This window comes from Cavia porcellus, unplaced genomic scaffold (assembly GCF_034190915.1).
Source record: "Cavia porcellus strain 051 isolate PalLab524CR breed Dunkin Hartley unplaced genomic scaffold, mCavPor4.1 scaffold_4, whole genome shotgun sequence".
Classification (NCBI taxonomy): Eukaryota; Metazoa; Chordata; class Mammalia; order Rodentia; family Caviidae; genus Cavia; species Cavia porcellus.
In genome coordinates, this window is record NW_026947487.1 from 106866171 (window position 1) to 106881415 (window position 15245).

The following is a 15245-nucleotide window of genomic DNA, read 5'->3' on the forward strand; positions in this document are numbered from 1 at the left end:
GACTGGGAGCTGCTTAGGTCCCAGTGCAGTGAGTGGAGCAGAGAGTGGGCAGGGCCTCCTGCCTTCCAGAGAGCTCCAGGGCTCAAGCTGACTCTGGCAGCGGGGTCTGGACTGTGTGTGAGGAGGACCCAGAAGGACCTCAGCTGTCTGAGAGGAGTGCTACAGCATGGTAAGGGAACAGTAATGCTTGGTGGAGGACACGGACAACAATAGTCCCACATTCCTATGGGTCACTCAGTGAGACACACACAGCCAGTGTTTCTGAATAGAGCATTTATTGACAATCCCTACAGCAGGGTTAGCAAGGATATTTTCCCACAGTCTGCCGAACCCAGGACACCAGTGCAGTGACTCTACCATACAGAGCAGGCGTGGAGGTGGAGCAGTCCCCACTGCCCCCAGACACGGTGCCTACTAAGTTCCAGACTCCCCCCTTCTGGCACACCAGGGGGCCACCAGAGTCACCCTGCAGGAAGGAGAGGACCTGACCGTCAGCCTGAAAGGGGTGCCAGGGACCACAGTTCCAGGGTCAGGAAAGGAAGAAATGGGGCAGAGGGATGGCAAGGGTGGGCACAGTGGCTCTGCCCTAGTGACTTCCATCTGAGTGCCATGAAGCCCAGCTCTGCCATCTCCTTCCTCCCAAGGGCCCTGTGCAGGTGGCTTCCCCTGTCTAAGCTTAGCCGTCCCCTCTCCCATGGGCTGGCACCTGTACTCCCAGGGCTGTGGTGAGGACCGAGCTCTGTGGACACACAGTAAGGGCCTGGCTCAGGGCACCTGCTAGCACCAGTGGGGCCTTGTAAGGAGAGGAGGGCAGGGGAGAGCCCAGGCCTGTGTGCAGGGTCCCTGTGCCCCTCCTAGTTCTCCCAGACCATACCATGCAGGAGGAGACACCACTGCCTCCAGCGCAGAGAATCTTATTGCAGAAATCACCCCAGTAATTCCTACAGGCATTGGAGGACACGAGTGGCAGGACACCTTGCTGCAGCTTGCGGGGAGTCTTAGGTGCTGCAGTGACAGGAGGGGTGGGTGAGAGCCCTGTCCCCACCCAGACCCCATCTGCTCCCTGGAAAGCCTGGAGAGACGCCCTGCTGGGTGCCCACACTGGGGAGCAGGCAGCTGCTGAGGGCTCCCTCTAGGGCTCTCTTCACGAGCTGTCTGTGAAGTGGATCTCAGCCCTCCGTTTATTTACGTGTGGTAGATTTTTTAGCTTTCTTTCATTAATAGTTCTAAAATAGTAATTCTATGTTTTATAGATTTTTTTCCTTCAGTTTGTGAGATAGGGTCTTGCCATGTGTTTCAGACTGGCCTTCAGCTCACTATGCAGCCCAGGCTGGCCTTGAACTCCCAACAATACTCCTGTCTCTGCCTCCATAGTGCTGGAATACAGGCATGTGCCACCATGCCAGGTTACTTTATAGATTTTTAATTTTAAAAGACCATTTGGGTCCCATGTGGGGATTCCTGCTGCCCAGGCAGATCCCAAACCCAGTGACAGGCCCTGCTGAGGAAAGGTGGAGTCACACTCACGGAAGACATTTGTCTGGCCCCAGCCGGTGGTGACGCACTGGGTCTGGGCAGGGAAGTCATCAGTAGCATCAGGGAGGCACACAGGGGACACCCTCGTGGTGAACCGGGCTGGTGTGGCCAGCTTTATCACTGCAATGTCGTTGCATAATGTGTTAGAATCATAGCTGGGGTGCGTGAAAACCTGAGGGTGACAACCACAAGCCCAGTGAGGTCTGGAGCAGCCAACAGATTCATCGCTGAGGGACAAGCTCCTGTCCTCTGGCCTGGTACCTTTTCAATCTGTAAGAACTGCGTGAACTTATCAGTTCTCTTCAGATCGTACACCCCAGCCACCACCACATCAGAGGTGCTAGGAACAGAGACAGGAGGGGTTAGGAACACAACAGGCCACTGACGTCCCCACCCTACCCTGGAGCTTGGAGCAGAGCCCAGGCTGCCACTCACCTGACCTCGCAGTGGGCGGCAGTGACCACCCAGTTCTCACAGATGAGGGAGCCCCCGCAGTAGTGGAAGCCAGTATTGGTCTGAGAAGGAAGGAAGGGAGGGTCCCAGCTACTGCCTGGGAAGTATCCCAGCCTGTCCTACAACCCCAGGTCTATCCCTCTCACATCCCCACCTCACCTGCAGGGACACCTGCCAGGGCCAGGAGCCAGGGACCGCGTTCTCACCATTGATGATCCTGGCCAGGTCACTCAGCACAGGTGGGATGTCAGGGACTCCACAGCCTGAGAATAGGGCAAGGGAGGGCTGCGGCCTGGAGCCAGTCTGGGCCTGACCCCCACACTGATACCTCAGCCCACCCAGCAAGGCTCAGGATCCCCATTCTACAGCTGACTCCGCCTCTGCAAGGTCCCCTGGTTTCCAACTTCTGGGCTCAAAGCTCCCTCACCTGCAGCCTGCTGACCCCAGTTCTCTTGCACAGGTGCAGAAGTGTCCCCCCCCCCTGGCCTGGCCTGCCTTAGGGGAAAACAGCTGGGCCCTCAAATGACATGGGCTCGACCTCTAGGTGCCCCTTCTGGCTGTGTAGCCTTGGACCTGGGCTCCACAGTGACCTCAGCTGCTCAGTGGGAGCAGAACAGCGCTGAGTCTGCAGGTCAACATGCATCTGTTGGACAGGCAGGAGTGGAGGGTGACCCCATTCTGTGTCCTCCAGTCAAGACACTAGGCTGATGGAGTGTGATGAGGGCACCAACTCACAGCACAGGGCCTGGCAGAATTCTCCATTTCTGCAACACCTCACCATTTCAGCATCGACCGACCATGTAAAGGTTGGGCTTCTAAATTATGAATAAAATAAGGCCTTGACTCCACATCATAAAAGGCCACAGTGAGGAGGTGTGGAATGAATTAGGAGAAGAAGCTGTGCTGGGCAGGCTCTGGACTGGGCTCTTCTCAGCCCCTACTGGCCACATGCTAGGCCTTTCCCATGGAGCGTGCAGTCCTGGGCACCAGGTGCCGTCACTGGAGTCTCTGCCTTCCCTCAGGAGCAAGGGCACAACAGGGGCCTTCAAGGAAGAGTGGGACTACCACATATCAAAAGCCACAGTCATCTATGTTTATAATAGCGAAGGAGAGAGAAGAGGTATATTGGACCTGGAGACAGTACATTACAGTGTCTCAAGGGTGTGAGCTGGATCTCCACGGTAGTGTGGATAAATCTCAATAAAGCATCATGAGTAGACAAAAAGCACATTATAAAACTAAGGCAGACTAGAATGCTATTTATGCAAATTTATAAAATCTTTGTGGATAGGTGTGTGTGTGTGTGTGTGTGTGTGTGTGTGTGTGTGTGTGTGTGTCTGTGTGTGTCTGTGTGATTCTATGGTTTGGACCCACAGAGCCTTATTACCATCCCTTATTCATTTTTTAAATTTTGAGAAACCAGGGTTTCACTTAGATACAACACTTCTCAGGATGGACACTAATTTATAACCCTCCTGTGCCAGCTTCTTGGCGCTCTCAGATTTCATGTGCATGCCACCATGCCCAGCATTTCTTTCTTCATTTAATAAACAAAAATCTTAGCAAGTGCTCAGCATGATAAATAAAACCCCTGTCTGATGCCTTATGAGGGCTACAGTCACCTCCTACCCTGCCACAGGTGCATCTGGAGTCACCAAGCCCAGCTGGGCCAGCACGTCTCTCCCTCTCCTGCTGCAGGGAGCCAGGGCTGAGAGCCCTGAAGGACCTCTCTCCTGTCTGCAGCCTCAGGTCCCCTCAGGTGTGGGTGAAGCCAGAGGGCTCACCTCTCATTAGGCACAGAGCGCCAGGCTGTCTTAAGGGGCCTGACTGTAGGGGTCCTGAAGGCTTTGGGCCTCCTCCCCACATTTTCCAGCCCTGGTGGGCCCGGGTCCCAGCACTCACCATGGGCGACCCCCACAAGGGCAAAACAGGACAGAAACCAAAAGAAGGCCATGGCGCTGCTGTTAGGGAAGGTGATGTCTGCCTGTTTGGGAGGTCCTTTTATGTCCTCTAGAATCTTCTAAACCATGCCTAGTCATAGAGGCCTGACGGCCACCTCCCTCTTTTCCAAGGACTTTCGGTGATAAGTGAGGGCCCAGCCCTCTCCCAACCTGGCTGGATCTCAGCCTGGAACTTCCCAGCTCCTGGGAAAAGGACAGGTGCCCTGTACCCACGCTACCTGCAGCCTGTGGAACACCAAGGGCAAGACTATGCCAAGCGGTCCTAGACCCCGCAGAGCCAGCTCATGCAGCCTGTGCTTGCTAGTGACCCACAGGTTCCACTGTGTCCAGCATCTCAGGGGTTCTCCTAGTCCTAGTGAAAGGGAGCACACCCAAAGCTTTGAAGGAGATTGACTAGTGGTGGCCGAGTCCTCAGAGTTTTCCAGTGCTGGCCTGGGACCACATAATGTCAGCTGCAGGGGCAAAGAGAAGATGAGTGAACGCTCATGTAAAAGCAAAGCATTGTTCAAACACTCAGAATTACCCTGGGGGTCACATTGTCCCAGGTCACCAAGCAGTTTGAGTGTGGGAGGGTGAGAGTGATACAACAAATTTGCGTTTACTGGAGGCAGTGCAACCAAACAGCACTCAGAGAAGTGCAACAATCCAAGCTATATTAAGATGGTGGGCCCAGGGGGGCTGTGTTCTACAAAGTCTAAGCCCTGAGCTAGTAGGATGCTGAGTCAGCTTTTCCATAGCTATGATGAAATACCTGAGGCAGTCAATGTACAATTTTGGTCAAAGGTTTAATTCATTTCATTCCATAGTGACTTGGAGTTGTGCTGAGGTGAAGCATCATTGTGGGGCACTGATAGCCCAGTACAGCTGCTCACTTCGGGGGCTCTGGGATGCACCACTCAAACCAGTGCCCCCGCTCTGCAGTTTCCCCACCTTATAGTTTCCCCCTGCTGCACTGAGATGCAAAGACATGCCTCCAGTGACCTCAGTTCTTCTCAAGGTCCCGCCTCCTACAGTCTCTGACACCTCTTAATGTAGAGCCACGGGCTGGTGAACAATCCTTTAGCACACAGGCTCTTGGAATACCTGTTAGGTTCAAAGTATAGCACGGATGTCTTGATTCTGTCTTAACCCTACAGGAAGGGATCACCAGGAGCTGCAGATATCCATCAGTCTCATTTTACTTCCTCAAGTGACCCTTTCTGATCAGTGGTCTGAAACACAAAGAAGCTGTCTTATCATGTAGCTCCTTCTAAAGGCAGCTCACCAAGTCCACATTATAAGGTTTTATGCTGCTCTTTCTTCTCTTTCTGGAGTTGGATTCCAGGTTCTTCTCATCTCCAATAAAGAACTGAATGAAATCAGCAAGAAGTGGTGACAAAGCACTGTGGCTTGTGCTAGATGTGCCTGCAAAGCCTCATGCAGTCATAGGTGGGCTTTTCAGAGGAGGCTGGATCTCTGGAGTGTGATGCTCAGAGTAAGGGTGTGATGCTGTCATACTTTTTTCATTGCTGAAAGAAAATACCTGATATCTAAAATTAAGGGAAGAAAGGTTCATTGAGCTTGATTTGTAGAGATTTCAGTCCCTAATCAGCTGCCTCAAGGCAGGTGGCATGGCAGAGGGGCTAGAGGTCATGGTGGTGGAAGACAGGAAGAGCAGCAACAGCAAAAATGGAGGAGCCAGCCTGTTTTCTTCCCTTATACTGCATGCAGGCTCCCTATGCTAGAGTGTGTAGCACTCACACTCCCCTTCCTAGCAGTAGACAATGAACCTATCACAAATCCTAGATTCAGCCACCTTTAAAAAACCCATGACTGCATGAAGTTTTGGGGGATGTCCAGATATAAACCATACACAACACACACCCTGATTGTGAATGGCACCAACCAATAGCCACCCTAGATAGAATGTGGATGGAATAATTTGGATTATTTTTTTTCTTTTTTTTTAAATTTTATTTTGAAAGTAGTAAAACATAACAGATGGGGCTGGGGATTTAGCTCAGCGGCATAAGTACCTGCCTTGCAAGCAGGCGGTCGTGAGTTCGATCCCTGGTACCGATAAAAAGGAAAAAGACAAAAAAAAATAAAATAAAATATAACAGAACATGACAGAATAAAGCCAGCTAAGATTGTATAGTGAAATTGGTACAGAACTTCACAGCAGGTTACCAGGATAACAGTAATAGGTATCACAGTATATGTCGTTATCTGTGCAATAGTTGTTCTTTCAATCACGTAAATCAAAATAAAATGAAATACAGAACATTATAGAACTTATCAAAACAGAATATTGAATAGAGCAGTACCACTAATCAGAATAGAGCAAAACAGTAATAAAAATATTTGCCTTCAAAGAGATGGTAGAAGGAAATTCCCCTTATTTGCTAGGTCAGCCTCCCAGGAGATGCTCAGATTTCTGGTTCCCATTTGTTGATGGCAGTGGGGGGACAGGGGAGGGGGTAGGGGAAGTGGGATGTTTGACTCTAGGCCGTGCACCAGTAGGTTCACTATTGCTTAGCAGGGAGGCAGATTGATTGCTTGGTTTCCCAGCATCCTAAGTTCCAAAATGGCATGGATCTCAGGAGACACTGGTGGTTCTCCTCCGGAAGCAATAATTTGGGTTATTGTGGATTGAACAACATGGGTAGAATAAAAAGGGCAGGAAGAAGGTTGCGTCAGCTGTATTGCTGTGTGCTGTGTGAAGCTTTGCAGTCTCCTGCCTGCTCGCCATGGACTGTTTCTCCAGGTGATACCCTCTGCTATGCACCCCTGCTTTGCAGCAACCTCTGGAAACTAAATAAACCTTTCTTATTTACCACTAGGTACTGGGTATTTTGAAACCAGACAAAAGGTTTATTTAAAAAAGTAAACAGGAAGAGTGAGGGCTCTGCAGAGTGAGCTTTGGCTCAGTACAAGAGGAAAAGCCCGGATGAAGAGCTCACCCTGAAGGCCACAGGGTGGGCTGTCGTGAGGAAAGCCATGACAGCAAGCTCTTCTTGGCATCTGTGTCCCTTTATTTCACCCACATCTCCAGATAACTCATGAGAACTTCTTTTTATTTTTATTCTTTTTTTTTTTTTTTTATCGGTACCAGGGATTGAACTCACGACCACGCGCTTTCAAGGCAGGCACCCATGCCACTGAGCTAAATCCCCAGCCCTAAAACTTCTACAATCAGCTCCCCCGTCCTTTGTGCCAAATGCAAGCAGACACCCCAGGTCCTTTCTCATGTCTTGGTTCCACGCATCCACTCAGCCACACATCCTTAAGCCAGAGCAGTTCTTTGCCTTTCAGAAGGAGCAGGAAACTTCAGGAAGGTGACTCCCAGAATGGGGGACCCTCAGAATGGAGCATAGGAATCCAATCCTCCTGCTTTGCTGTTAAAGGAAACTGTGCACAGACAGTGCGGAAAGCCCTTTGGCAGTTTCCAAGAGCACTGCCAAGTTAGGATGGCACTGGAGTCAAGTAGCAAAGAAGGGCTTCTGTTTGGCTCATGGCTTCAGAGGTTCCAGTCCATGGACTGCTGGCTCAGGTGTGCTTATACCTTGCAGGAGGCAGAAACACCGCAGTGGAAAGCCTGGCAGGGGAGAGCAGCTCAGCTCAGGGCAGCCAGGAAGCAGAGCAGAAAGGGAAGAGCAGGAGAGGAAGGGGCTGAGGCCAGACCCAGTCTCCAGGGTCACTACATCTGGTCCCCAACCACTGCTTCAGGGGGCCCCATCTCCTCTCCAGCACCAGCTGGGCCCTGCAAGTCACTCTGTTCCAGCCCAAGTGACAGTCACAGAACTCTGTTCCAGCCCAAGTGACAGTCACAGAACGTGCTGGAGTCTTCCCGGAGCCTCCCTGGGCTCTCTCAAGGTCACAGGGCAAAGTCTGCTCCCCAAACTGCTCCCCGCTTGACCTCACTGCCCAGGGGCTTCTCAACACCAAACAGCAAACAAATTCCATGTCCCCAGACCACGAGGGACAAGGCTGGGCTCAGAAGGGGGATGTGGAGAACAGCCCTGGGTCAAGGCCCTCGTTCAGCCTCACCTCTGCCCTTGGTCCTGGGCTCAGCTGCGGGCCACAGCTGCTGCCATCCCAGGCTGCGGTGCCAGCCTTGCTCTGGCACCTTCTGTCTGCTTGGGCACCTGGCCTTGGAGAGATCATGGTCCCAAGATCTCAGATAACACCTGGTGTAGAGGGTGTGTATAGTGGGGAACCCAGGCAGGTGCCTGCCCTCCCGTGGCTGCAGCTCCATGGGCTGCCTCTGGCTCCCCTGGGGCTGGGCCCTGATGAGCACTGTCGCTGGGAGTTGCCTGACAGGCAGAGGCGGGAAGGCTGCTCCTATTGTTCCCATTTCCACCAAGCACAGTCACCATCTCCCTCAGAGCCCACATCCTCACAGTGGTGACCCGGGGAAGATGGACCGGGCCATGTTCTCCTGCTCAAGCAATGAAGCCACCACAGAATGCAGCGTTGTCACCTCATTCCTGAGCCTCACACGCAGCAGGGCTGAGGCCCCAGGGGAGGAGGCAGACACTCCTAGCTGTGCCAGGCCTTGCGCCTTGTGCAGGGGACAGGGAGGATCTGCCTAGGGGACAGGAAATGCTCTGAACAGTCAGCAATGATGTTACAGGCAGCGGAGTCTTGGTGTCTGCTTACACTCCTGCTCAATGAGCACGTACTACGTGCTAGGAACAGAACAAGTGCCTCCCCTGCTCATCTGTCCCATGTCTTTATACCAACCTGAGAAGGTGACCACTGTGGGATCCCCATTTCCTGGATGAGGAAACCGAGTCTCTGAACTCAGTGGCTAAGCCAGCCCAGCAGCTGGACCTGGGAGCTGGGATCCCACCACGGAGCATGGCTCCTTCCTGAAATCTCCCTCTGCCCCTTTGACTTTTCCATGCTGAGGGGACAGGACAGCAAGTCCTGTGCATCCCTGTGCCCAGCACATGTCACACTGCAATGGCTGTGGGGACTCCGGAGTTAGGAGTTGGAACCAACTTCTCAGAGGAGGAGACAAGGGAGCTGGGCCAAGTGTGTGTGGGAGGAAGCTGGGGAGAGGAGGTGACATCTGGGGGTCCCCAAGTCAGTCTTTGCTTCCATCCATCTCTCTCCAGAATGTGGGGTCCCCACTATGTACATGTGCTGAGTGGCCTGGCTAGGATCTTCAATGGTGAGGACACTGTCCCTAGGTCCTGGCCCTGGCAGGTGTCCCTGCAGGTGACATGGGGACCCTAAGGTGCTGCCCAGGTGGCAGCTGTGATCCTCCCTTCCTCCATCCTAGGCAAAACTGGTGTCCTCTTCTGCATGGGAGCCCTCATCACTGCAGACTGGGTGTTCACTGCCACCCAATTCAGGGTCAGGTGAGCAGGTGGTCTGAGCCCTGCTTCCAACACATGCAGGTGGAACTGGGGGAGGGTCCTGGCCATAGCCTGTCCCAAACCCCTCCTGTCTCTGTGCAAGGACATCCCAAAATGGTGGTGGCTGTGGAGTTTGACCAGGGCTCTGATGAGAAGGCCCAGCAGGTCCTGAAGATTACAAAAGTACCAGGTGCGGGGACAGGAGTTTGAGGACAGGAGCCTGACCCCAGGAGATGCACAGACCCAGCCTCTCCTGGAGCCTCACTGGACTTGTGTTGTCATCCTCAGGTTTGGACCCCAATCCCACCCTGTTCACCATCTCCAGTGACATCACCCAGCTGAAGCTGGCCACGCCTGCCTGCTTCTCACAGACAGCGTCTACTGTGTGCCTGCCCATCAAGGACCAAAGACTTCCCATGGGAATGCTCTGTGCCACCAGGGGCTGGGGCAGTACCAGACATACTTGAGACCTGGTGGGAAGTGAACACTGGCAGGCAGGGCACTGTTGACACTGACCCCTCACCCTGCCCTGCCAGGTACCAGCACCCCCACCTAACAGGGTACAGGAGGCGGCCATCCCCCTGGTGTCCATACCCACTGCAGGAAATTCTGGACCAGCCTGGTCACTGACATGACTTTCCACACCAGGCCAGTGGCATCTCCTTCTGCTCTGTGGGGCCTCCTGGGCTCTGCCCATCATGGGCTCCTTCAGGAAGCAGCCCAGGCCAGATCTTGGGCAGGAAGAGAGAAGCAAAAGTGCTAAATAGTCCACTCTCCTACCAGGACCTGCCTGCCCAGTGGTCAGGGAGACAGGGCTCCTGGGGGATCACTGCTGGCTCAGCAGAGGGCACAGGGAGGGGACTCTAGGCTCAGAACGGCCACGTCACAGAGCTGCATGGATCCCCACGTGGAGGGCACTGCCTGGAGCTGTGCAGTGCTCGGGCTGGACTGGGACACAGTGAAAGTCTTTCCTCCCTCACAGTGGCCCCGTGACCAGCCCCACCTGGACTTCCTCCTTTAGTCTCCTAAGCTTATTGAGCTTCTATTATGGGCTCAACCTGGGGTGGCCCAGACTTGTGGGGCAAAATCATCCAAGGAGGTGAAGATTTTCATACCCCTGATGCCTGGCACAGGTTGGGCTGGGCACCATGTGCAGAGGCCCTGGGAAGGCTGTCTGTGCTGCCCATCAGAGCCCCTCCTCTCCCACAGTGTGACTCTGGCATCTGCCTGAGTGGCTGAAAGGATGGAGCCCGGACTCTGGTGGGCATTGTGTCCTGGGGCAGTGACAACTGCTCCACCTCCCTCCCACCAGGTACACCACATCGCTGGCTTCCCGCCTTGGGTGCAGCAGATCCTGGTGGCCCACAGACCTACCCTGCACCCTTGGATCTGCTCCCCACAAAGCCTCAGTAAAGCCAAGGGGCAGCTCACCTGTTTGGGGAACTGCTAAGGCTTTGTTGTGCTTCTGAAATTGTCCTTCACAAGGCTGGCTGGAGTCAGGCCAGTGGTGGGGTCACTGGGGGTCCACTCAGCCCTTTCCCCACCAATTGGCTCTGGCTCCTAGCATGGGCAGTAAGGACTCAGGCAGAAATGGGCATAGGAAGGGATGGCATGGTTTTAGTGGGAGCCTAGGCTGACTTTTTTCTAGACAGCTAAGTTATTCAGAAACATTACAGGCAGTCAGACAGGGCTAGGCCCTCCTGAGGTCAGTGCAGGACTTGGCTGTGGGTGGAGGTGCACTCTCTGAAGCTCAGGACACAGGGCTAAGAGGAATGAGTACAGGCATGGACTTCCCCTAGCGATGGGCAGCAGTGATTGATATTCTAAACAGGCATCCATCACCCGTGGGGGGACCCAACCTCCCTCCAGGAAAACCCCTGTTCCTCCATGTGTGCCTGGCACCTGACTTGCTTCCCATTTGATTCCCTTTAATCAACATTATCTAAGTGACTGTCTGGTTGTAATCTTATCAGTTCACAGTATTTTTGTCCCCCTTCTCATCTACCTTGTGATTTCCCATTGGATCAATATTACCTAAGCAACAATACTTGTTTTCACATGACTTTGCTCAATAAAACACTCTTGAGAAGTAGATTCGTTGGGAAATCCACTTTATGGGACTCCTTCTTAGATAGAAGATCTTTTTCTCTCAATAAATTCTTCTTACCCTTAATTTCCATTGTTTCTTGAATCTGTCCCTCCATTTTAGAGACCACAAACTTGGTGTTTCAGACATCTAACAGGTTGGGAGTTATAACATTTTCCTTAAATTATTTGGAGGACCTGTGTCATACATCCTGACCTCTGCATTCCACTTTCTCACCCTGCAGGCAGCAGTGTCCTGGCTGTCATCACACACAGGATGAAGGGATGCCTGTAGCCCTGGGCTGGTCCATGTTGGCCCCATGTGGGGAACCACAGAGGCAACTCTCCTTGAAAAGAAGAGCAACTGTCTCCATTTTGGATGAACTTGGCCCTGTCTCCATGTATTGATGTATATGGAGCTGACTAGGTTATTTCTTTGTTCCTTCAATGACTTTAAGCAATGTAAATTGGGCTGGCTGAGGAGCTGATGGGTAACCTCTGAAGCAAAGCGATAGGTCAGTGATTCCCCACCCAGTGACTCCCCAAGTATGTGGTTGAGCTGTGCAGGATGGAGAGCTGTGCTCCACACTGTTGGCTGGGACCAAGCCTCAGAAAAGAGACACAGAGAGGCCCGGTGGGGTGCCCTGCACCATTCTGGCAGTGGCTATGTGTGATGGAGAAGAAATAGAGAAGTAAAAGTACAAAACAAACAGGTTTATTGAGGTGAGAACGTGGAAAGGAGCACACAACCCGAGGCTGTTGGGCTGTCTCCTTCAACCTGAATATGGAGTATGGAACGTATGTGACCTTTGACCGGGGGTGGGGCTTAGGGCGGGCATTATTGACGCTCGAGGAACCGATTGGAATTCTCTGCCCGTGCAAACAGGAAGCGGGGTGCAATTAGGGCTGAAGAAGAAGAAGCAGCAGGAAGTGGTAAGCATTCTCACTTTGGCCTTCAGCAACCATTATGTCCTGTAATTTATTCTAGGGAAAAACTCTTTCAGTGTGAACAATAGGATGGGCTGATGGGAAGCCCCAAGGCACATGTGCTCCCCAGACCCCAACTGCCACAAATGGGAACAGGGCCAGGGTGCAAACCTGTAACCTGGTGGGGCCTCTGGTGGCCAATGTGCCATCTCGCCTCACATTTACTGGTCACCTCCTCACCTCTCTGTGACCCTTCTCAGGATTCCCTGTCTCTTGACTATGGCAGCCAGGAGTGGACAGCCCTGGTCCCCTCTCTCCTCTTGGTCTGTCCATCCACTCAGCCATGCATCACATAAGCCAAGGAAGGGCAGGTCACGTGGTTCATTCACCTTCCAAGGCTGCTTCCTGACCTGTTGGTTCCTCCTCCACATCTGTCCACATAGTCCGTCCTCTTCACACTCTGCCCACCACTCTGGGCATGGGCAGCCCAGGGTTTGTATTCCCAAGTTTCCAGGTCCACTCTGGCCACAAGAGTGCAGATCTTAGGAGTAGGACAGCCCAAGCTCATGTCCCAAGACTCTGTGCTCAGAAAGGGACAGACACACCCAAGGGTGCACAGCTGGTAAGAGTCTCAAGCCCAGATTCCCAGCAGAGGCCCAGTTCAGGTTCTGAGTATCAGGTCCCTCTACAAGGTCACCTGAAGGTATGTGATGGCTCTGCAGGCAGATGCTGGACATTTGCATGTCCTCAGAAGAAAGGGTCCTAGAGTGCTTTCTGCTAGGATTATTTCCAAAAGATGAAAAATATTTCCAAAAGATGAGAGGTATAAAATAAATAGCGGCCTTTATTCTGAGAACATGGAGAGACCGGCGTGCTGCAAAACAGCAGCTCAGCGGCTCCGCTCAGGCATGCTTTTTTTACAATTTGGCTCTGCTCAAGAGATGCTATTTTTTTATCACAATTCTCAAACCATTTAATCAAAGTTACTGGCCACCTGATAATTTTACCAGCCTTGTTTATCAATCAAAGCCTTCACCAATCTCCTGTTTAACAACTAAGGTTATAAATTCCTTTTTGCTGGGAATCACTAGCTCTATTTCAAGACAAGAGTTTTCTTCAAAGTTTTATTTTATTTGTCTTGGTTCATACTACTGCAAATAACAACTTTAAAAAGTGAATGTGTTCAAAATTTGACAGTATTAGATCAGTTCTGATAGATTTATTCATAATATTGCTAAACCTTTACTGCAAAATGTTCCAATTAATTCCTTTTTAGACAGACTAAAGCCTTTTTTTGTTAATTCCACGTGGCATCCTAATTAAAAAAAAAAAAAGTGATATGCCATCCAGATAAAGCCTGCTCTCTGATCTCAAATGCCAATATTAAACTCCTGTATTCTTACTTAATTCTACTGTAGTCCAAATCCCAAACAAAAAGGCAAAACTTGACCTTCAAACCTTATTGAGATCTTAATATGGTTTATCACATTTTTAACACTTGTGACGCTTGGAGTTCTGAGGCAGGTAAACCTAAACAAAGTGGAGCTGCCTGGCCCCTCCAAGGACCACACTTAAATGCAGCAGAACACATTGGGCAAGAAAATGCCCCATCCTGGCATTCTTTGAGACCTTACTCCAGGGCTGCTGGGCTGTCCTAGCCACCAGAGAGTGGGTAAGTCATCCTAAGTTCTAGCCCTCACAGGAAATGTCGACACTGCCAGATTCATTGCTGACAAAAATTGCTGCTAAAGACTGAGGGGGTTCAGGGCAACAACAGCCCCCTTTAAGGTGTCCGTCTCAGATTCCAAGTCGCACTAGAGTCTCAGGTAAGACATTCTCTATATTTGTGGACATAGAGGCCATATATACAGAGTTCTTCCTGAGTATTCAGGCTGCTATATTAAGTCCACAATCTCTATGACAGGATATTGATGGTCAACCTATGCCATTTACAAACAGGGCCTATTTTGTGCAGGTCCCAGTCCTAAATCTTAAAATGCCTTTTATACAGGCTGACTTAGACACACTGAGGCCTCAACAGCTTCCACCTGTTATCGCTGGTGGACCCTTCCTCAGTGATACAGACCACCCCCTTCCTTTCTTGTTCACCAATTTGTCAGACAACCCTGGTCAAGACTGACAGATACATTTTGTCTTCTCACTTTGTTTATACTTTTTCAGGATACATAAAAGCCTTTCGCACAAGCAGGTAAACTGCTAATACAAACGGGTTACAGCGACCCATGCCTAAATCAAAGTTGCTAGACTGCCATTCTGGTTTTGTATCACTCAAGCCCTAAATCTGATCATTCTGAGTGGTCATCTCATTTTCTGTCACCCACCCATCTCTGTTTCATGAAGGCCTCGCAGCCACAGTTAACAGGCTAAGTCATGTTTTGTTATCCACTTTGGTTCCTAATTTCTTACATTCTATTAATGATCATTTTTACAGCAGAATTCTTTAACAGTATTGCCTACAGACTCCAACGTCATGCATACCAGAGACAAGCCTTACCGACCTACCTCTTAACTTTTATGCTTTCAGATGGGGGAGTAATCACTTCTCATAACATCATTCCTCCTAATCCCACATTTAATTTTCAGAATTCTGCCTTACCGTGGAACATGTCTAAATCAAAGGCACCTTTCCCTCTACCTCACCTGGGTCCTTAAATATGAGAGTGCCATGTCTCCTCATAACATCTTGTCTCTTTGTTTTTCCAGTCTGACATACGTGCATTCACCAGTGAAGTTGTCCTGGCTAAAACACCTGGCCCCAGCTTCTACCTGGACATCAACCTTCATCCCATCGACTCCCCTAGGCTCCAGTACAGCGCTCTCTGCCAGCAGGAAGTAGTTAAAGAGAGAAATCTTCGCCCCTTTTCATAATAATAATCATAAGACGGGATATAAAAGGGTTTTGGCCCAGACAGGACAC

At 51.2% G+C, this 15245-nt stretch overlaps 1 protein-coding gene and 1 pseudogene across 1 annotated transcript; one reads left to right on the plus strand and one right to left on the minus strand.

The window, feature by feature from the left end:
- Positions 1-298: 298 nt before the first annotated feature.
- On the minus strand, positions 299-3984 carry LOC100714036 (chymotrypsinogen B-like). The gene is made up of 7 exons (XM_003472110.2): positions 3892-3984; positions 2149-2252; positions 1972-2051; positions 1798-1876; positions 1528-1708; positions 875-1005; positions 299-466 (listed from the first exon to the last, which is right to left on the minus strand). The coding sequence occupies exons 1-7, from the start codon at positions 3941-3943 to the stop codon at positions 299-301; spliced, it is 795 nt and encodes a 264-aa protein (XP_003472158.1). The 5' UTR covers positions 3944-3984.
- Positions 3985-8897: 4913 nt separating this feature from the next.
- Positions 8898-10745, plus strand: LOC134475552 (chymotrypsinogen B-like; annotated as a pseudogene).
- The last annotated feature ends 4500 nt before the right edge of the window (positions 10746-15245 follow it).